Source organism: Podarcis melisellensis, assembly GCF_964234715.1.
Source record: "Podarcis melisellensis genome assembly, chromosome: 4".
In the NCBI taxonomy this organism is placed as follows: Eukaryota; Metazoa; Chordata; class Lepidosauria; order Squamata; family Lacertidae; genus Podarcis; species Podarcis melisellensis.
This window is the reverse complement of record NC_138531.1, coordinates 22,440,898-22,464,421: the sequence shown is the minus strand read 5'-3', so window position 1 is coordinate 22,464,421 and position 23,524 is coordinate 22,440,898. Positions and strand designations below refer to the sequence as shown.

The following is a 23,524-nucleotide window of genomic DNA, read 5'->3' as shown; positions in this document are numbered from 1 at the left end:
TAAAGAAAGGGGGAAATGCCCTTAGCTTACTAATGAGTCCATTCTACTGTATTTAAAGCTACAGAAATTAACATACTGGTTCAATTTCCATACAAGTGTAAAATCAGATATTTAACACTGCTGATCAACTCCTGCAGTTTTGTTGGAGTTGAAAGGTGTCGTTCTTGCGCAGCGTACAATACATTCTACCCCCCTAGGTAATTGGCTATAGAAAAGCTCTGAAACTGCAACACTAATTGTGTGACATCAGAAAATTAGTCCAGGAACCATGCCATACAGCTTTTCTATGTTTTCCTGGTTTCACGCCAACTCAAAACAAACAATACATTGGCTTTCCCACTACCTGTTTGCTCAGCTAACAAGGCTATGAGATCTGCCAAACTAAACAGCAGCTCGGTGATCCGGTGTAAAAGTCCATCAAACCAAATTGTAGGAAATGGCACACCATTACATAGTTCAAATCTGCGGTGAGAAGCATGTGTATCTTTTATTATAGAAGACCCTCCTTAAAAAGCACCTGTACAATTTCTGATACAGTGGTGCCTCGCAAGACGAAATTAATTCGTTCCGCAAGTCTTTTCGTCTTGCGAGTTTTTCGTCTTGCGAAGCACGGTTTCCCATAGGAATGCATTAAAAATCAATTAATGCGTTCCTATGGAAACCGCCTTCAGACCAGGTCCGGGGACAGTCTGTCCCCCGACCTCTTCTGAAGGCCGGCGGGGGGCGAAATTCTTTGCTTCCCCCCCGCCTGCCTTCCCGGGAGAGCAGAGAAGCAGCGCTGCCTTCCCGCTCTCCCGGGAAGGCAGGCAGGGGGGAGCAAAGACTTTTGCCCCCCGCCAGCCTTCAGGAGAGGTCCAGGACTCCCCCCCCCGCGCCTGCCTTCAAAAGCCGTCCGGGGGCTTTTAAATCGCCCCGGACAGTCCTGGGGCGATTTAAAAGCCCCCAGGAAGGCAGGCAGGGGGGACAAAGACTTTTGCCCCCCGCCCGCCTTCGGAAGAGGTCCTGCTCCCCCCCGCCTGCCTTCAAAAGCCGTCCGGGATAGCGGGAAGCGCTTCCCTGCTATCCCGGACCGCTTTTAAAACGCTCTCCCGGGAAGGCAGGCAGGGGGGACAAAGACTTTCGCCCCCCGCCAGCCTTCAGAAGAGGTCCTGGATCTCTTCTGAAGGCCTGCGGGAGGCAAAAGTCTTTGCTCCCCCCCGCCTGCCTTCAAAAGCCGTCGGGGAGAGCGGAGAATCGTAGCGCGTTTTTCTGCTCTCCCGGGAAGGTCAGGCAGGGGGGAGCAAAGACTTTCGCCCCCGCCGGCCTTCAGAAGAGGTCCAGGACCTCTTCTGAAGGCCGGCAGGGGCGAAAGTCTTTGCCCCCCCCGCCTGCCTTGAAAAGCCATCCAGGATAGCGGGAAGCGCTTCCCTGCTATCCCGGACCGCTTTTAAAATGTTGGCAGTGGGGAGCAAAGCCTTTCGTCCCCGCCGGCCTTCCTGGACCTCTTCTGAAGTCCGGAGGGGGGGGGAAGGCTTTGCTCCCCACCACCAGCATTTAAAAGAGATTTCCCTATGGGCTTTCGTCTTGCGAAGCAAGCCCATAGGGAAAATCGTCTAGCGAAGCGAGGCAAAAACCGAAAAACCCTTTCGTCTTGCGGGTTTTTCGTCTTGCGAGGCATTCGTCTTGCGGGGCACCACTGTACACTGAGTTAAACTATCCATCAGCCGTGCATGGCTGCCACCAACCCTGCTAGTTCTGCGGTGTCTATGAGCCTACAATAACTCTGAAGGTGTCCAGCACTGGGCAATCTGCACATTACACAGTGGGTGCTCAGCTTTCCATTCTGTGGGTCTCAACTATGCAAGCCAGCACTACAACCTACGGTCTCCCTCTAACTCTCTCACTTCGCCGACATGCATAGAAAGGAACTTGAGTGTGATCCTTCCCTTTACTGGGTAATTTGGCTGATGAACACAGAGGTTAACAATTACAACTCAGTAGAACACATGAGGGATGCGGGTGGCACTGTGGGTTAAACCACAGAGACTAGGACTTGCCAATCAGAAGGTCGGCGGTTCGAATCCCCGCAATAGGGTGAGCTCCCGTTACTCGGTCCCTGCTCCTGCCCACCTAGCAGTTCAAAAGCACCTCAACGTGCAAGTAGATAAATAGGTACCGCTCCTGCGGAAAGGTAAGCGGCGTTTCCGTGCGCTGCTCTGGTTTGCCAGAAGCGGCTTAGTCATGCTGGCCACATGACCTGGAAGCTGTATGCCGGCTCCCTCGGCCAGTAAGCGAGATGAGCGCCGCAACCCCAGAGTCGGCCACGACTGGACCTAATGGTCAGGGGTCCTTTACTTAGAACACATGAGGACAAATACTACGGAGGAGGTCCCCACCCGACCTTCACTCTTCTGCTGCTTTCAATTGTACCTGATCCTCCAATCTTCGAAGATTCAATTATTAGAAAACTGCAGTAAGCAAAACAAAGGGTCTTGAAGCAAATGCAGATCACTTAAACTATATTCCATAACAAACTTGCATTGCAAAGGAGGAACATTAAACTTTAGGGGATGCATTCCAGTACCCCATTCTGCTAGTGGAAGCCAACCCAAGGATTCCCTTTGGCACAATGGGAATTCTGTCCACATGTGCTCCTCACAGTTCACCCTATTCAGTCTGGATGGTTGAGGAAACTCCCAGAACAGATTTAGGGGGTGTAGAGAAGAGAGGAGATGGTTCCAGCCTGCAACAAAAATCCTTGTGCTGATGGAACTGTAGCCTTAGTGCTATGTTGAATACAGTGGTGCCTCGCAATACGAACTTAATCCGTTCCGCGATTCTCTTCGTCTAGCGGTTTTTTCGTCTTGCGAAGCAAGCCCATTGACAGCTTAGCGGATTAGTGCTAGAGCTGTCAAGCGGCTTCCAGCGATCAGCTGTTAAGCGGCTTATCAGCGGAACAGCTGATAAGCGGCTTAGTGGCTTAGGAAAAGGGCAAAAAAAGCAAAAAAAAAAAAAACCGCCGGGGGACGCAAGATTTTTTCGTCTTGTGAAGCAACCCCATAGGGAAATTCGTTTTGCGAAGCGCCTCCAAAACAGAAAACCCTTTCGTCTAGCGGGTTTTTCGTCTTGCGAGGCGTTCGTCTTGCGGGGCACCACTGTACAAGCCAAGGTCTTTTGTAATCAGTTTGTTATTAGTGTTCCTTAAGAGTAAAAGGCATTTCCTCTAGATGCGGATAAATATTATCTAGTCATGTTCCTGTGGAAAGCTCAAGTTGCCAATACTAAGTTCCTTTGAATTCTCTCATTACGTTTTCTTCAAGATTTATGACACACTTGCTGTTCTTGTATTACTCAGCACTTGCTGTAGCGAACTAGAATCTAGGTAATGGGTTGGAAATATTAATCCCAAAATAAACTTGGCACTTCGATCCTGTTCACCCACACTGGTGAAAACAGTAGCTTTTGCCACTGAATCTACTGAGGCATTCTAACCTGGCAGGCAAGACACAAATATACACAGTTCCATGCTTCTTGTGACGAGATGCTGAAGGACTGCATTAGCTTTCTTAGCTCCAAAAGGTACATACGTCTCCTTCCTACACTTCACAGCAGACAACAGGTACACTCATAGACACCCACAGAGCCTCACAATAAGCATCACTGACTGTCGTCTTCCTCCCCATTCCTGGACCCCAGCCAGAAAGGCTGGGTAAATATCTCTGGCAGGATAATGAATAGTGAGGAGAGAGGATGAAAGTTGAAAAAGCAGAGGTTATAGGGAAGACACTATATGACAACTAGTACACTCCCCCCCCCCAAACAGTGTGACAATGAAGAAATTGCAGCAACCTATTGGAATGCATATGCAATGGGACATGGGTGGCGCTGTGGGTTAAACCACAGAGCCTAGGACTTGTCGATGAGAAGGTCGGCGGTTCGAATCCCTGTGACGGGGTGAGCTCCCGTTGCTCGGTCCCTGCTCCTGCCATCCTAGCAGTTTGAAAGCACGTCAAGGTGCAAGTAGATAAATAGGTACCATTCCGGCGGGAAGGTAAACAGCGTTTCTGTGCGCTGCTCTGGTTCGCCAGAAGTGGCTTAGTCATGCTGGCCACATGACCCGGAAGCTGTACGCCGGCTCCCTCGGCCAATAAAGTGAGATGAGCGCCGCAACCCCAGAGTCGGCCACGACTGGACTTAATGGTCAGCGGTCCCTTTATAATGCAGTGCATATGTCAAAGAAAGGTGCTGTCAGTGCAAATAAAACTCACCAGTGAGCACACACTTGCTTTCATAGAGAACACACTTAGTTTTCTCAAAAGACAGACAGTTGTAGGGATTGAAAGAATACTTAGTGTGGGTTGTGGATGTTGCCACCAGTCTTGCTTCATTCAGAAGCACAGCTTATGAGGAAGAGTGGTAAGTCCACTCTAGAGAAAACTCCAGAAGTCTTGGCTGCCAATTGTACTCAGGCTACAAGTACATGGACTGCACCTGAGGGAACAATGTGTGTTGTTGATAAGGTAGGACTCCTCTACCTTATTCCATGGGCAAAAGGAAGGAACATACAAAAACATGCTCGGTCAGCATGGAACCTACATTAAGTGGCACTATGGTAACGTCACAAGGAAAAGCTGGGAGATACCTGAAAAACAACAGTTACACTGAGATCTATGCTGAAGAAGTTGCTGCTGTACTCATTATGCAAATAGCATCACAATTAGCAGAAAGTGGACATGTGACAATCACTGCTAATGCTACAGGCGCACAAGCCTTACTTTTACACCATAGAAAAGGGAACCTAGTGAAGCAGTCAGCAGCACAGGATGGAAAAATAAATGACACTAGTGGTATTCAAAATGCAGCAGGGTTGCAAAATTCTCCCCTTTGCTCATTGCTTCAAGTGATTGCAATAAAATTAGCCCCATTTTTGGGAAGATTAAAATGTTAATATGCCATCTCCTTCTGAGAAACAAAAATAGGTGACTTTGGTAAAAATAACACTTCACTGAAAAGCAACTGACAGAAGTTGGGTGTAAAATACTACCATCCGTAAATAAAGGGAATGAAAAAAATCTAGACCTTGATAGTCCAAGATATGAAACGTATGAGAAAAATCTCTGCTGCAAAAAAGGAGCTTGACCTTCCACGTCTACCTCCAGAAGTCAAGGCAGCAAATTACCATTTGTGGGGGACACATTCCCAAGGCGTGAGGTGGAGAACATTTGGAGATAGTGAATTAGATCCAAAGAGAGGATGATGGACAACTGCTTCTCGTAACTACAAAGAAACATCTTGCACCAGAAAAGTTGCCGGAAACAGTTTGTTGCCCCTGCAAAATCATAGGTTTTAATGTGAATGAACCATGTTCTAAATGATGACATAGTGGATTTACAATCTTGCATGCTCAATGGTTTTTGCAAGCACAGCAGTGTAAGTGCATGAACAAATATACCAGCAGTTCTTGGGGGGCGGGGGAGAGAAAAATTAGTAGTACCAGTGTATATGTACATGACTCTACACTCGTTTAATTTCAAATAATTTCAATGACAGTAAGCTGTTTGGATTTCTATTTAGGGCCATTGTGGTTTTCACGAATGCTCAGTATCCGAAAATGCGCATGGATGTTGGTAAACTTTGAATAGTCAACACACGAGCATGTCCAGAGAAAAATAAAATTAGAATAAAACTTTTGCAGTAAGGTAACAGGAAAGGCAATTATGGACTTTTCTCTGTTATACTACTGCACTGAACACAGTGGAACCTACTTCAGAGTAAGCATGTATAAGATTGTGTTGTTAGGCTAATGAAAATATTAAAGAGTAGACTTTTTTGTAAGCTAATGACGTAGTAAAGTGACAGTAACAATGTTCTATTTTAATAGTCACACAGAGAACCTGTGTGCACAGAGACTAATTAAAAAGGGGGGTCACAAAAAGGGGGGATGGCTCCCCAAATCAACACAGACTGTGGAAACTTCACACTGGACTTCAAGCATCTGGCATGGTGTGGCTCCCCATTCTTCCTCCAGACTCTGGGTTCTTGGTTTCCAAATGAGATGTAAAAGCTGCTCTCATCAGAAAAGAGATTTGGGGAGCTATGTTATCAGCTGGTGTTGGTCCACTGTGCTTCATTAAGTCCAGGGTCAACACAGCTGTCTACCAGGAGATTTTGGAGCACTTCATGCTTCCTTCTGCAGATGAGCTTTATGGGAATGTTGACTTCATTTTCCAGCAGGACTTTGGCACCTGCCCACACTGCCAAAAGTACCAAAACCTGGTTCAAAGCCCATGGGATTAGTGTGCTTGATTGGCCAGCAAACTCGCCTGACCTGAACCCCATTGAGAATCTATGGGGCATTGCCAAGAGAAAGATGAAAGACACAAGACTGAGCAATGCAGAAGAGCTGAAGGCTGCTATTGAAGCATCCTGGTCTTCCATAACACCTCAGCAGTGCCAGAGGCTGATAGCATCCATGCCACGCCACATTGAGGCAGTAATTGAAGCAAAAGGGGCCCAAACCAAGCACTGAGTACATATGAATGCTTCTATTTCTCAGAGGTCCAATATTGCTCTATTTGCAGTCCTTGTTGTGCTGATTTCATTTAATATTCTAATTTTCTGATATTGTTAATTTGGGGTTTTCATCAGCCGTACGCCATGATCATCACAATTACAACAAATAAAGGCTTGACATATCTCACTTTACATGTCATGAGTCTATCTCATTTATTAGTTTCACCTTTTAAGTTGAACTACTGAAATAAATGAACTTTTCCACGATATTCTAATTTTCTGAGTTTCACCTGTATGTGGGAGAGGCTGGGAGCCTGGCAGGCATCTCTTCATTTATTTTCTGAAATTATACTATCACCCAACTGGAAGATCACCTGACCCTAAGGGTCAAGGAGGCCAAGATTCCAAATTGGTGCTTGGGAAAACATGCTTGACATTTGGGATATGGATCCTATTTAATCAGTCCCTTGGCTCTACAGTTCCTTATTTCTTTAGGAAAAGCCGATAAAATACATACACAACAGAATCCACTCATGTCTGATGCTAATCTGTGCTTAACCTTCTCTACAGCTTCCACCCCCTTCCAGCTGGATTTTGACAGGTTAAGAAGTATCAGCCTGTCACAACTCTTCATTCTGAACAGTGTGTGCAGTTTTATTCCATCCCTTCTCAGAGAAGAACCAGTAATTCCATTCCTTCCTTAAATTCAGGATTGACAGTTCGAAGTGCTTAGAAAAAGAATCATCCAATATTCCTGTGCCTCTGTTTAATACTAGTCAAGGTGATCCGTATAAATACTTACACCAAAATTCACTTTATATTTTGTCTTGCATTGTCTCCAAATGTGTATGTGCTTAAAAAACACACAGAGATCACACATTTTGAACAGAGGTGTTTAAAGTATTACTAGCAATTTTTGTCTCCTCGTGTGTATCATAAAGGGACTTACCGTAAGTTATAATATAGGAACAATCACTAGAAGGGGTTAAGAATTTTGCTGAAATTTGCTCCTGCACAATGTCCTTATATACTCCAGTTATAGGGCACTACTTGTATTCCAACTTTGTTATTACTGAATTTCTTTGTTACATCCCCATTACCGCTTCTTAGCCTTTTCCCCCCCAGATAAGCAAGAGACACAGGAAGGAACCTGTATGAATGTGCTGCTCACATTACAATTTGCTATGCTAATGTTTACTGAGCTTTGGACTGATATTCAGGAGATGGACCACATGTGCATGATATTTCCTATGCTAATCAAGACCTACCACAAAAGCTCTGCTTCGTTACTTCCTTTGGGGGGGGGGGACACTGGATAGCGCTACATGATACTCAATAAATATAAAATGGCAAGGATAAACTTGGCCAAGCTGAAGAGATGAATAATCTTATTTTTAATTTACTTAACATATTTTAACTGCCTCTTGGCTCTCTATTAAAACCTCATAAATTGGCCTTTGCTAAATGCTAATCAAAGTTACCCTTTCATTGCTATGGTAAAGGAAATTCAGTATCTGCTGCTCTGTAATATTCCCCGCCTGCTGCTTCATTTACTTAGAAAATAAGTGGGCAAAAGTGACCATTCCTTCCCTTCAACCATAATTATGGTCTGTTTCTTGAAATTTCCTTCACCATAGTACTGAACTGGTAAACTTAATTGGCATTCAGCTAATGGTCTTAGGGCCATTTCAAACACAAACAGAGGGGGAAATATGTATGCACTGCATAGTTCAGAAAAATAGTCAAAATACTACTGAAATTACCTTTCCATTACTTCCGGAATGAATCATTACACCCAATTTTACTAATTTCACTGAGCAGTATTCAGCAAAGAGATGGGTCTGACCTATCTTCCTTCCTATCACCATCACAGTTCAGGTGAAACGAACCACAGAGATCACATTTTTACAAATGCTAAGTTTCCAGAATAAAAAATATTCCACACTCCAACCATATGTGTAAAAGCATTTCCGAAAAAAATAGAAATAAAATGTCTCCCAAAATAAAATGGCATTTCAGATGCAATAGGAATAATTAGTGGCACTTCGCAAAAATTTAAAAAATAAAAACAGAACCGGGTATAATTTGAGAGGGTAGTGTGCATTTAGCAACATTGGTCTATCCTAAAAATAAGGGCTTCAATCTTAAACAATAAAAGCGGAGTAATATGAAAGTGGCATATATTTTCTACATGCCAAAATCTACTTCCTTTTACAGTTGCAAACATCCTATATCACTAACTTCATAAGGAGCCCCTAGGGAAACCCAAGTACAAAAGCAATCTCTGAGTAGGCCCATGCCACACACTGGACAATGTGGTCAAACGCATTTCATATCCAGAGGGAGGAAAGGAGGGGGGAGAAGGAAGCAAGGCGACTAGAACAGAGTCACAAGGCAGATGGCCAGTTTTATTAATCTGACCTTATTTGTCCAAGACCAGATCAAGAGAACTGCTAAATGCACTGATGCTTCAAAATAATCCACAAACCCTACAGATCTTAGATTTGCATATTTAAGATAAATACCAGATCCATTTGGAATTTCTATCAAGGATTTTGAAGATGTCTAATAGTCTTAATGACAATTTATCCAGGGTGAACACTTTGTACGGTCTTATGCACATCTTAATGCAACTGCTCTATTGGGCTAGGAACTTTTCATTCACTATACATGGGAAGCGTACAGAACCGTGTGTCAAAAACAGTCTTTGTGTATCATCCCCCATGATCTCAGATGACGATGCAGCACAAGCTTCATCTCTTGCTAATTAAACGAATCAATTAAGAGACTATTGTTGCAACTGTGTAACTGCTGTTCTATAGTGGCAATAACAACCCCACAGGGAGGTCTTTTACTACATTAAAATGCTGTCCTCTACAACTCCATCTGATATTATTAGAAACAGTTATTTGCGTCTTGCTGTCATATTAGTAGCAGCAGCAAATTATGGAAATATGCAGACCAGAATGGTCCCAGTATGAGATCAGGTTTGGTTTTCAGCCTCCAAGGGTACAAATGCTGAAAATTCCAAAGTTCCCCAAAGTTCATTAATGGAACTGATAAATTTACCATCACAGCAGCCATTTAGATGCTAGGTAAGGGTCACACATTTGCATACTTTCCTGCTAAGCTGATACAATTCAACTAGATAAATTATCATATTAAGTTTACCCTCCTGAGTTAAACTGATGGAGTTCAAAATTGTTTTCGATGGTTGTCATTAATCGCTGTTACATCTTAAATGCTTGCTTTGAAATCTAATTGTGGTGGTGTGCCAAGGGTCATATTAATAGCATTCTTCATGCTAAAGCTTTGTAAAAACATGTTTATTTTACTGATATCACTGAAGCTTAAAAGAATAATGAGAAATGAAGTATATTTATTATCAATAAAAACTTAATTTAAAATGTACTTTGTGAGATTTAAATTAGGTTTATCTATTTCATTTTTATTTTGTTTCATTAAGCTCCCTGGTTAAGCTTCAGAACCATATAAAGGAATATTCTTCTACAAGTCAAGCTGCAGTGGTGACAATCCTGTTTAAAAGAGGCAGGGGTATTCATTTCTCCTCCACTGTCTGGAGAGGTTCAAATTATACCACACGCCTAAGTATGGCAGAACGCAACAGTTTTAAAAACATACGATATGTTTTTAATTCCTTCCCAACCAATCTGCCTTTGGGCAGAACTATATATGAATGTGTGAATATGTGAGCCATCATCTGATGGCTACAACTAGAGAATAGCTGCCGGGCCAACAAGGGTGGGGGGAAGCTAGTACAAATTACCAGGGCCCAGCAGTCCAGAAGAGGACTAAAACTGAACAGATGCAAGTCCAAATCTCCAATCAGGCATAAGGTTCAGGGCTGATGCAAGGATAGGGGTAGAGGGCGACTATGCATGCCCAGCAGTCCAGAAGAAGACCTGACTACTATGTGTTTTACTTAATCCTTAACAAGATAAATATGTCATGATCAATGCACACACAATTCTGAACAACTTGCAAATTTGTGCTGTGAACAGAGCATTTCCAAGTATTCTCGACTCCATATGAATATTTGCTTCTGCACTTTGACAGTATTATAGTGCAAGCTCGTTTTATTATGTGCAGCTGCACTTGTATGTTTTTGTAATGTGTATACAACAAAGTTGTGTTGCACATCTACACTTACAAGTGTATGGTTAGTTTAGCAACAATCAATCATGTGGGTGCAGAGAAAAAGGAAAGGGGAGGTTAATATTTTCCCTGCATGCTGCTTTCCCTCTGAATCTGCCCTAAAGTTGATTTTCTTCCAGCGTAATTCCAGATGTTCCCCATCAAACAACCTTCAAGTTTTCCTTGAGGAGGGCAGTAGGGGGAAAGTAGCAGGTGAGTAAAGCCTAAAGCTTTGATATTAATATTTTATTTGGTTTCAAGATTCAAAATGACATCTTAATACTAAATAATTATAATCCTGTTTAAAATACTAATGACTTCCCACTCACTCATCCTCAATGTTTATAAATGTAATTACAAACAACTGCATTTTAAAGTTCCCACATATCAAGTTTCATCCTCTTTAACAGGTTTCTTAATATAATCTAATATTTTCTTTCCTTGAACTTCAATCCCCACTAAAGTGGATCCTCCTCAACTCTGGCTCTGAGCTTCCTCTTTCCAAAGTTGCTTTTCCACAGAAGCATCCTTCAGGATTTCGTTACATACATTTGCATGTAATATGCAACTCTGCAGATATAATGTTTTGAGCATGTTGGATCCAGTTTCAAAACAAACAAGCTGCATAAACAGTTGGGCTGTGTTAGGGAAGCCCAACACACAATGGGTTTGTGTGTGTGTGTGTGTGTGTGTGTGTGTGTGTGTAACATTAAATGTAAATTTCTATTTTATTCACAGAATGACAAGGTTGAATTTAGGTTGGATTTTCGTTATAATGGATATTGTTTTTATACTGTACATAGTGTATACTGCTTAGAGATATTTAAAACATTAATTGGTTCAGAAATGCATATTATTATTATTATTATTATTTTATTATTATTATTATACTGCCCTATACCCACAGGTCTCATGGTGGTTCAGAATAACCTAGTGTTGCTGTTATTTCTTAATTTATATGCTGCTGAATTGCCAAGTTGGGTTCTAAGCACTTCACAAGCATAAAACTGATTACAAAAAGTCCACATACAAACACACACAGAGAGAGAGCAGATATTAGTACTCACCACTGTGCCAAGGAACTGAATGCTAAGATTTCCACCGGCATCACGGGAAAGGCACTAGAAGAAACCAATGAACAGCAATTACATTATGTTCTATAAACCGAAGCAATAGTTGCCCCCATTCCAGAGTGCTAGCAAAGTTACATTTTGTGAGACAAGGATACATATACACAAAGTTATTTACTTCAGAAATAGGCTGAGTTTGCATGCAATGCTAAGCCTAACTATGCTAAGCCTGTTCATGGCTTAACATGAACAGGTAAGTGTGATGGTATTCATGCTAAAAACTGCAGCCATTTTGCTCCTCATCTGGTCCTGCTACTGTCGTGCTAACCAGTTAAGCCACAACTTGGCTTAGTGCTGTGTCCGCACCCAGGCTTGTGGTTTGCATTTTGCAGACAAACTAGGAGCAGAAAGTCATAGAACAAACCTTGGCTACAGCTCATGATTATCTCTGGAGCAAGGCAAACCATAAGCTCAGGTTTGACTGTAATGGGTTGCAGGACAGCAGCAAAGAGGGAAGTGGCTCTAGGTTTGGCTTAGCCTTATGTGCAAACTTACCCAAGACTCTACTTGAGCCAATACAGATTAGCAGTTAGAGTATTAAAACTGAAGAGATGCAAGTCCAAATCTTCAATCAGGCATAAGGCTCAGGGCTGATGCAAGGATAGGGGCAGGGGGCAACTATGCATGCCACCTGAACTACTTGGGGGAGGGGGAGGGGGTGCCATCTAAGAGGGGCCGAGGGGCCCCCCAATTTTCAAGGATGCACGCACCAGCCCGCTCAGTTGGGAGGGGGGCAAGCCAGCACACCTGAGCAGGGAGGTGCAGTAGCAGCAGTAATTCTGAAGATCCTCATTTACACTTCCCCTACAAGATTAACATTCTTATTAAAAAGTAGGTTCACCTCCACTTTGAAACAAAGATGAAAAATCGCTCATATTCAAAGCAAGAAGCCTGATCCTTCTGTTTTCACACAACAAACCATTAAGAGGGCAGAGACTAGCGTAGAATATATTAACAGTAAATTGGACTGCAAAAGTCATGAACGGCAAATGTTCTTTGAGAAGCTTTGACATATGGTATTTTAATTGTTAGTTCCTTATTTTCCACATGGTATTTTAGTCGCACCATAACCCCGCAAGGTAGATTATGCAGAGAGATAGCAACAAGTTTCACAACTTTCCAAGGATTTGAACCTGAATTCCCCCATGCCAAATATCAATACTTAAAACTACAGGAACATCACTTTCTGAAATTAACCTGAAAAAGCATAAAGCCTTGTAGGGAAATATTATATAGATGTCTGTTTATGTTCACGTTAGAAGGGAAAAACAGTATGTGACCTGTGTGTTTGTCCATGTCTGAGGCCTACTATACCACTGGCCATAACTGCTTGGTGAAAAGTTCAGAGTGGAGAAAGAGACCATCACTTTGGCAATTTATTATCTGGAACAGGCAGATTCAGTCTAATAGGTCTGGGTGACAGCAGACTGGCTGGAGGCTCTACTCAGTTGGGAGTTAACTGATGGTGAGGAACACAGTTGACATTGGTCAGCAGAGGAGTGGTAATAAAAGGAGTTGATGAAGGGTGTGTAGAAAACTCCCCAGAGAATATTAATACCCAGTGTCATATTAATACTTGTCTGGTGAAGATCGTAAGATGGAAGCTGGTGTTAGTCTGAGAAGCTGCCTCTGAAAAGTCTTAGCAGAGGAAGTTTAGACAAGTGGGGTTTTTAAGTTAGCCAAATCAACCAAGCAGCCGGAAGGACAACAGAAGCAGTTTGTCCCTAGCCGCTGGACTGGGATGTGGGAGAATTTGGCTGGGGTGGAGATTTAAGGAATTTGGCCTCAGGTAAAAAAAAAAGCGCCACTTAGAAACTGCTGTCAGTGCCAGTGTCTCTTGAGTCTCCACAAATTGTCAACGAGCACCTTCAAGATCCCAGTGTAAAATAGCAGTGTTCCCTTATATACATAATAGCAAATACTGACTCTACTCGGGGTCCATCTCATGTCTAAGCCTACATCACGAGATACAAGGAGCTCTCAAAAACAATCTGTGAATTGGTAGCAGTGAAAAATTTGAAAAGCACAGGTGCTTAAAGCTATTTAGATAAAGTTAGGTGGAGGAACAGGTATCTGTTACATCTATGAAGTTCTAAACACACAGGAAAATAGAATAATTGCAAAGCTATGTATGTTATCTAAAATATTTTAAAGATCTGCAGCACAGACCATCTGCTCTGTACAAAGCAATGTCTACTGGCAGCAAGTCTTCATTCTAGACATCCTCTATAGCAGGGGTCAGCAAACCTTTTCAGCAGGGGGCCGGTCCACTGTCCCTCAAACCTTGTGTGGGGCCAGACTATATTTTGAAAAAAGAACCAACTCCTATGCCCCACAAATAACCCAGAGATGCATTTTAAATAAAAACACACATTCTAGTCATGTAAAAACACCAGGCAGGCCCCACAAATAACCCAGAGATGTATTTTAAATAAAAGGGCACATTCTGTAAAAACATGCTGATTCCTGGACAGTCTGCGGGCCAGATTTAGAAGGTGATTGGGCCAGATCTGGCCCCCGGGTCTTAGTTTGCCTATCCATGATCTATAGCAACACTTTATGAAGCAACACCTTCTTCGAAATTTCTTTTTCTCAGCTGATGGGTCATTTAATGGCACTCCAATCTTTACAGCCACAGGAAACATAGGAGAATGTGCCAAGTCTTGACATATTTCAACTAAAATGATTAATGGAGTGGAAAATATGGGAAACAAAATTTCATACAAAAATCCTGACATTTGTGTTTATAAGGGAAACAGGAATATACACTTTTCCCCACAGACTGGGAGAAACACAATCAAGTTTTGGAAACAGCAAAGGAGAACAAAGTACCAGCTGCTTACAATGAAGCAACCGTATGCCAAAACAAACAGGTAAAGAATACTTGATAAGCTGTCAAAATTGAATCTAATTTTTTTAATGGAATAACCTTCTCCCACATTAAACATCTTGTCATTGATTTCACCACCACCACCCCAGGTTTTGCAAACTAGACTGACTAGGGGTTTTTTTCCTGGTTTTGCGAACTACTTACTAGTAGGAGCCATTTTCCAGTCAGGGTTGGTTGGGAATAGGAGAAAGAAGAGGGGGAAAAAGAAGAAGATAAGGCAACAGGTCCTTGTTATTTAAAAAATGAATAAATGAGAGGTGGGGAAAAGAGAAATATAAGAAGCTAAGGAAGGAGAGAAAGAAAAACAAAGAGGAAAACGATATGTGCTTTAGTGGAGGCAGGGACTAAACTGAAGGATGAAGGAGAGAGAAGAGACATGCAAGTCAACCAGCCACATATCCCTGCCCTGGGTGCTCGAAAGGGGTAGAACCCAATAAGCAGATGTCTCCCATGCAAACCTGAGACCCTGCATTGCAAATATGGTCCCCTGATGCACCAGTTCATACAATGCTGGCTCCATCTCCTTGCCCTTTTTACCGCTTGCATACTCAGAGAGGGTGAGTGAACAGGAACAGTGTTAGAAACTGAGATATGAAATCTAGGAGCTACATGGCACCTTAAACCTAGGTTATGGGCGCAACAACAGAATGTCTAGGCGAACTTTTTTTAATAACAAGAATACAAAGCTGAAAAGGATTGGACTGCAGCTAAATTATTATGCTCATTTTTCACATGGTCTAGTCCTTCCCCTGCCCACCCCCCTAATATTCTTAAGAGGGTCTCTTCTCTGGTCATCCGAGAGTGGCTGGAAGTGGGGGAGGCAGAGAAAGATCCTCCTTTCCTTCCACTCTGCAGTTTTAATCTGAAATCTTAGTACTGCGCCCAGAGCTCGCACTAATGAGATTCCCTGTTGCAAAATGCGCCTAGAACAATGGGAGTTTCTAACACTGAACAGGAGGCAGAAACATCCTCCAAATCACCTGGAAGACCATGTCAGGACTTTAGCGCTTACTACCTGTAACTGAAGATAAATTTCAATGTATTGTGGTACACAGTGTTTTGTGTGTGTTTGTTTTTTAAAACTGCCTACCACCAACCCACCCCCTGCTTTTATCATATGTTATTTTGTTGCTGCTGCTGTTAGTGTTGTTTGGACAATTAAAAATATTATTATTAAAAATAGAGCGAGAGAGAAAGTGCATTAATGGTTAGTTCAGTTGGTTAGAGCATGGTGCTAATAATGCCACGGTTGCATATTTGCATATGGGCCACCTGCATATTCCTGCATTGCAGGGGGCTGGATCAGAAGATCCTCAAGATCCCTTCCAACTCTATGAATTCCCTTCCAAGATCCCTTCCAACTCTATGATTCTATGAATAGGCAGGGACAATAAGGAGGGGTTGCAGCAGGACCAGAATGCTCTGGAGATTGACAGCAGGGCCCCTGCAGGTTGTGGCCTTTGGCAAGCGCCCAAAGAAGCCTACCCAGGAACAATGCTTTTGATTTCAGGGGCAGTTTCACATTCAGATTGCATACTTTAATTCATTCAATGTTTTTAAGGCTCTTCTGGAGCTGAGGCTACATTGTGTGGCTTAGAAACCTTGGCATCAGATTCCACTAATAGATTCTTGTCTGGAAAACACTGCAGTTGTTGAAAAGAATCCAGATATTTGTAACAGCTAGCATAGGCCTATTTCAACAGGATTTATGACTCCTCTAAACTTGTTGAGTGCCCTAATCAACACACATTATCTGAAATGCAAAAATCAGAACACTTCAAGGTGTGAATGGAAAAGTATGATGTACTTAATGAGCATACAAGAAATGCTGATTATGGAGCAGCTGCAAAGTGCCAATTATTTGGCAGCTCTTGCTATACAAGCAATGTTGACCTTTCCATCTTTGCTCTTGGTAAATTTTGTTTAGAATAATTTGCGACACAGCATCCAAATTTGTACAGTAGGGCAGGAAGGCAGGAAGGCAGGAAGGCAGGAAGGCAGGAAGGCAGGAAGGCAGGAAGGCAGGAAGGCAGGAAGGCAGGAAGGAAGGAAGGAAGGAAGGAAGGAAGGAAGGAAGGAAGGAAGGAAGGAAGACCTATGACACTCAGGGTGAGAACCTGAGAGAGGGAAAGTTTGCTTTGGTGGTAACAGAAGGAGGAGTGTTGTAGCAGTATTACTGTCTTCCACAGGACAGCATGGGATGCACCTCTTCTAGGTAAAGGGACCCCTGACCATTAGGTCCAGTCGTGGCCGACTCTGGGGTTGCGGCGCTCATCTCGCTTTATTGGCCAAGGGAGCTGGCATACAGCTTCTGGATCATGTGGCCAGCCTGACTAAGCCGCTTCTGGCAAACCAGAGCAGCACACGGAAACGCCGTTTACCTTCCTGCCGGAGCGATACCTATTTATCTACTTGCACTTTGACATGCTTTCAAACTGCTAGGTTGGCAGGAGCAGGGACCGAGCAACGGGAGCTCAGCCGTCGCAGGGATTCAAACCGCCGACCTGATTGGCAAGCCCTAGGCTCTGTGGTTTAACCCACAGCGCCACCCACGTCCCTGCACCTCTTCTACTGGGCCTTAATTTATTATCTTGTGGCCCAGCTGCACACAGTGATTTCAGATGATTCTGCTAGGATATGTCTGGATGGGCAAGTAGATACGAAGATGCTGCCCCAATTTCAAAAGGCACAGAACTGACACTGACAGCCTAAGGAAACTGAAAGCAGAAATATGTTCATTCGTAATTATATTGGAAATTTATGTTGTTTCACAACCAGAAGAGCTGCTGGCATAACTGTTATAGATGAATGATTGACTTTTATGGAGACAGGCATGAAACCATGCAACAATTATGCTAAAGAATACAATGAACATAAAATTTGATTTAGTAAACTTATACCCCACTGCAGGTTTTCTTTAATTGATATACAAGTGAGGTTAAATGGTTAGATGCAAACCCTTGTTGCAGTGCTTGTTCTCATAGGTTTTCACTGAAATTCGAACCAATTTCTTCTAGATTTAGAGAGCCTCAACAAGAAACACTTGAACTTGATTCTTGACCTATGCAAGAATGAATTGTCCTATCATTCTCTTCTGAAAAAAACTATTTTCAAATCCCACTCCTCTGAAGAATGCAGCAGCAAATTACAGACGCGTCATTTAAAAGAGGAATAACTACATTACACTGATGTGGAAATATGACCCAAAGACTCAGTCAATGGGCATTTCTACATCTCATCGGAGCTGGAAAGTAGGCAGTAATAATCAGCCTGGTAATTACCTAGAATGAGGAATGGGAATACCCAGATGACTAGGATATGATCATATTTTTACAGCTGAAGAGAACAATGAAAACATTATTTCGGGGCAGTCAGATGAGAGTGACAGTGACTAACAATGTTGCAAATGTTTTTGATTCAAACAATGAGCACAATTCAGCCAAGGATTTTTTAAGTATTAACTTTGCAGAAGTGATTAACTTTGGCAGGGTTATGCCCAACATTTTTTCCAGTGCCTAAAAAAACCCATGTATATTACTAAAACTGATTAGGCCCGACAGGGCAAGAACCAGCACCTGGCATCCTTGGGCAGCTGTCAGGAACCACGTGTCCCAGCAGGGCCCACAGCTGAGGTCTGCCCAGGGCCCCCATTAAAAAAAGCCTGAGCAGAATTGGACAGCTGGGTCTAGCTACCATATTCCCACAATGCCCTTGATGCAGCATCACTCCACAATACTATGGGAAATTAAATTGCAGCTAGACTCAGTCACTTGCTGGTTCTTATACATGGAGCTTAGAGTGTTTGGCTTACTTGGTGGTTACAAACAAGGAGAGAGTCCCAAAACAGAGGAGGGGGTATCGCCAGAGATCACTTTGTCCAGGACTCTCTCAAACTTTGGCCTGGCCCTTCCCCAAGCAGGCACAGTGCCCACGTGCAAGAACGTCCCTAAAGTTTGAAGAGAGCTCTGTCAAATTCCCCAGTGGGCACAAAAGATGCCCACCCTGGCACTCCTCCTATATTCTCAGACAGCTCTTCCTCTCTACTCAGGAAAATCAGGCAAACCGTGGAGCTCATATAGCTTGCCTGGGTAGAGTAGAAGCGACGGATGGGGAATATGGAGATATGCACATAGTACTCTCATTCTCTCGCATCCAGCTGTACTGTTGGGTGCACACAGCACCACACTGAAGATGGGAGCACAGTTTTGTCAAATTCTACAGTGGTACCTCAGGTTACATACGCTTCAGGTTACAGACTCCGCTAACCCAGAAATAGTGCTTCAGGTTAAGAACGTTGCTTCAGGATGAGAACAGAAATTGTGCTTTGGCAGTGCAGCAGCAGCAGGAGGCCACATTAGCTAAAGTGGTGCTTCAGGTTAAGAACAGTTTCAGGTTAAGTACAGACCTCTGGAACGAATTAAGTACTTAACCTGAGGTACCACTGTATAGGGATATCTCCATGTGCAAAAAAGATCATAATAATATGCAATAACTAACACAACAAAATAAAAATAAGGGACAGCTAAGAGGTGCTTTAGTAGGGTTCCACAGCGTTTGTTCTCATCGGACTATTGGTTATTTCCAGCATATAAATCAGTCCTTGCTCTCTCACTATTAGAACCAGAATATTCACTACAGGGAAGCATCTTCAGGCCAAGAGGGCAATGAGAAGCATCTTAAACTGCTTACACATTTTACCTATTAGACCAAGATATTTTAATAAAGTGAATATGGTAGATATGGTAGATTGGTTCTTATGGCAATAACTCTCCTTTGCATATTTAGTGATGACAGACATACATATCAATTACATGAATTCATATAAATATGGACAATTTTAAGCCATACTGCTGCTAATAGTGTAAACTTGTGCCCTGTAACTTGGATTACCCCAATTGCCACTATTTAACATTAGGATATAACAGTGAGTCAGTTTAACATTTTAGTCCCAAAGAAGTCCTCCCGCCTCCAGGACAAGGATTCTCCAATGACACCAGTAATTGTAGACCCTATCTGAAAATGAACTGAGGAGATCTCACCCATCACTATGGTGGGTAGGAAAGCCTAACAATAACAATCCATCATGGGAGATCTTTCTTAATTATTGCTTAATGGAGCATTAATTAGGTGGGCAGAACATGTACTGAGTCTGAAGAGAGTGTGGGTGTGAGTCAGTCCTCTGGGGAAAGATAGCTGCTTCCTAAAAGGTGAATCATAAGTCTACCATCATAAGATTCTCAGGATTTCAATTTATAAATTACCAGGACTTCAAAAATTATCCAAAAAGATTTAACCATCAGACAAAATGTGACATGGTGCATGGAAATACTCCTCCTACGTGCATATGGATCTCAGCAAATACAAACTAAATAGCAACAGTGCAAGATTCCCCACACTGCCTTCAATGCAAGTTAAGAATGTGCAAATATATTCTGGAACGCAGCCAAATTTCCAGATCTACAAAAGGTATTTAAAAAGCAGTAGCAGAAGAATGTTTACCTGTATAGTCCTCTGAACACCATTTACATTGACAGACAGCAGGGCTGAAGCCAAGTTCCACTCCCCAGTCACACTAAGTTTTATCCCGTCGACGTCCACCTGTTGTGACACCAAAGAAAACTGTTACGATAAAGCCAGACAAGAAACAGATCTCAAGTTCATTACTGCATACAAAGGAGCAACCATATTAAAACAGATGGCTCCCAAGCAACCTGTCATGTTTACTGCTCCTGCCACAAAAGACAAGGTCTAACAACAGAGTCTTCTTGGCATCTCTGGGGAAGAGGTGAAGGACCTGTGAACAGCTGCCTGTGGAGGGCTGTAAGTAATTTTCACGAAGTAGCAAACGCCCATCCAACTTTTAAACCGTATCTGGACATGCTACATTTACAGTAATTAGACAAGCAACGCGTATGAATTCTACTGACACTTGGCAACCCACATGAGAGGCCTTGCATATAATATGCTCTCCAAGGACCAAACAAGAACTTTTTTTTCTACATTTTAATGAAGGCCTTTCACATGGTTTTCTTAAAATAAGCCAGTACTTATCTCAACGTCCATTCAAACTTTTATATTTCTGTTGTGTTCCTCCTTTAGTAACTACTTACCTGCAGAATCATATACGTTCCTATGAAAAGACTCACAAAGCTATTTCTTTAATAACATGCAAAGAAATAACTTTTATATAGAAAGCAAACTCACTGCAAAAAAACTGGAAGACTGTCAGTGCCCCATTCTCTCCTCCACCCACCCAAGAAACTCATATTTTTAACTACTGGACATACAAAAAATATAGGACCACAGAATTAAAATATCACTGCAATTTAAATTATGATTTGTGTTTGAACAAGCTGTTATTTTATACAGCACAGGGTACAAGTGTTAAACTTCAGCAATATTTCCTTTCACTATAAATTCAAAGCAAATGGAAAATCCATTTAGTTTTCTAAGATTCAACTCAAAAAACCTCTCTTTTTTAAAACCGGGATCCATCCATTTCTTCCCCCAGCCTGTATGATCTGGAAATACTTATTTTTAAAAATTCAGATTAAGAAAAGCACTTACTGGACAAAACTAATGAAATAAAAATTTGCAAACTTCAATGCTGCAGCTCCATAAGCAGTTCGGGGCAGACACATGGGTGCCAACTGGGAACTATCATTCATGAAGAAAGACAGCACCTCAATTTATCATTAAATTCATTTGAGATATAGTATGAGGTATTACTTAAAGCAGAAATACTTTCAATACTTTCCCCTTGTATACCAATTTTTCCAGCTATGGAAATTTAGTAGGCATAGCACCTATCCTTAAATTCAGAATGATAAAAATGAAATAAGTGAAGTTCATCTCCTCCTAATGATAGGGGGATTCTCCCTAAAAGTTAAGCACCTCCCATCTCTTATCACATATTTGAAAAAAGCTATACTAGGCCTGATCTGCTTTCTACAATCTCCTCCAAATGTGAAATAATCATTAAAAATGGGGGGGGGGGGAGTCAACAATGATAAAGCCGGATTAAGCACTTTGGACCATTTACTTAATGTTACCAATGAAGCCTCAATAACTGGGTCCAAAGCTTTGGATCTTATCAAATACTTCTTAGTGGACCGTCAATAGCCTACTAGAATGTATCCTGCTCATCCACAGTGTTTCCTCTTTTTTTATTCATCCAACAAACAATGGTGGTTGTTTTCTATATAGGCTGCATCATAATCAGATAGACAGATATGATTCATAAAACTTAAGAGCTCACCTGAATACGCCAATACCTCCCTTCCTTGCAGGACTATGCGGGACAAAGGGGCAGCCAGGTACACTTGCCCTAGGTCCCGGAGGGCTAAGTTTTTAAATTTTATTTTTCAGTTTATAACTTTATTCTAACAAGACTCCCACCCTGGGCCTCATACAAGATCTGCATGGATCAGCTTCTTTCTCAGTGTTCCTAATTCTGTTGGCATAGATGCACTGAGTTTGCTACTTGAGAGTGTGATCTTAAATACTAAATATAAATACCAAGACACCTGGGTGGCTTTAAAAGAGTATCAGACAAATCTTGGGGGAATAGGCTATCAACAGCCACTAGCCACAATGACTATGTTCTACCTCCATGGTCAGAGGCATTATGCCTCTGAATACCAGTTGTATGTGGTTGTCCTCATTTCCTGCCTTCCCACAGGCATCTGGCTGGCCATAGGATGCTGGACTACTAAGCCATTGACCTGCTTCTGCAGGCTCTTGTGAAATTTATTTGATGCAGTAATTGAATTAGGCATTCCAGTTGTGAAGCAGCAAATCTCAGTGTAATACCATAAAACCAAAATCTTCCTTTTAAGAAAAAGAGTCTGGAAACCAAGCCTTATGAGAAACAGTTGAAGGAGCTGGGTATGTTTAGGCTGGAAAAGAGGAGACTGAGAGGAGATATGATAGCCACCTTCAAATATCTCAAGGGGTGTCGCATGGAAGACGGGACCAGCCTGTTTTCTCCTGCTCTGGAGGGTCGGACACAAACCAATGACTTCAAGTAACAAAAAGAAGGTTCCAACTAAACATCAGGAAAACATTCTGACAGCTGTTCGACAGTGGAACAGACTCCCTCAGGAAGTAGCGGACTCTCCTTTCTTGGAGGTTTCTAAGCAGAAGTTTAATGGCCATCTGCCATACATGCTTTAGCTAAGATTCCTTCATTGGACTAGATGACCCTCAAGGTCTCTTCCAACTCTACAATTCTATGATTCTAAAATAGCCCACGGTCCAGCCAGGTGACCCAATCCAGTTCCAGTTCTATGTATGTATGTATGTATGTATGTATGCATGCATGTATGCATGCATGCATGCATTTGGAGTGTCCTTCTCAATGTAACGCTGACTACGGTATGCCTGACATCAATTTGCATTACTGGAGAAGTATAAATGGTGCATTAGAAGTTGGGAAAGAGAAAAAGTCTGAAGCAGTAGCATGCTGGGTTACACTAGAATAGAATGGCAAAGGCAATAAAAAGGAAGAAAGGACTGCAAGTTGAGCCTGCCAAGCTGGAAATGATAAAAGTTTATATGAAGGGAATATTGATATCAAACCTAGCTACAATGGCAAAATGCATTATTTGCTTTCATTTGTTGACAGAAAAATGGTACCACTTTCACGAAAAAAGGTCACACATTTCTCTCTTGCAGATAAATGTAAGGTCAGTTTTAAATAGCTTGAAAGCGATTATTGGTACAACCTCAAAAGGAAGTTCAAGTACCTGGGGTTTCAATCTCATTAAAAGATCATTCTTTTTCTCTTTTTTTTTGAAAACTTTCCTTTTGTTCATATTTGCACTTACTTCTAAAAAAAGACCCCAAGAGTGAGACC

The 23,524-nt window shown here is 42.3% G+C and overlaps 1 protein-coding gene across 2 annotated transcripts in view; it reads right to left on the bottom strand.

The window, feature by feature from the left end:
* Positions 1–23,524, bottom strand: part of PCCA (propionyl-CoA carboxylase subunit alpha) — a 251,208-nt gene that overhangs the window by 49,231 nt on the left and 178,453 nt on the right. For both annotated transcript variants that reach the window (XM_081908204.1, XM_081908203.1), the window contains exons 20-21: positions 20,167–20,265; positions 11,715–11,768 (exon numbers count right to left, since the gene is read on the bottom strand). In XM_081908204.1, coding sequence (XP_081764330.1) covers positions 11,715–11,768; positions 20,167–20,265 — 153 coding nt within the window. The remainder of the gene's footprint in view (positions 1–11,714; positions 11,769–20,166; positions 20,266–23,524) is intronic.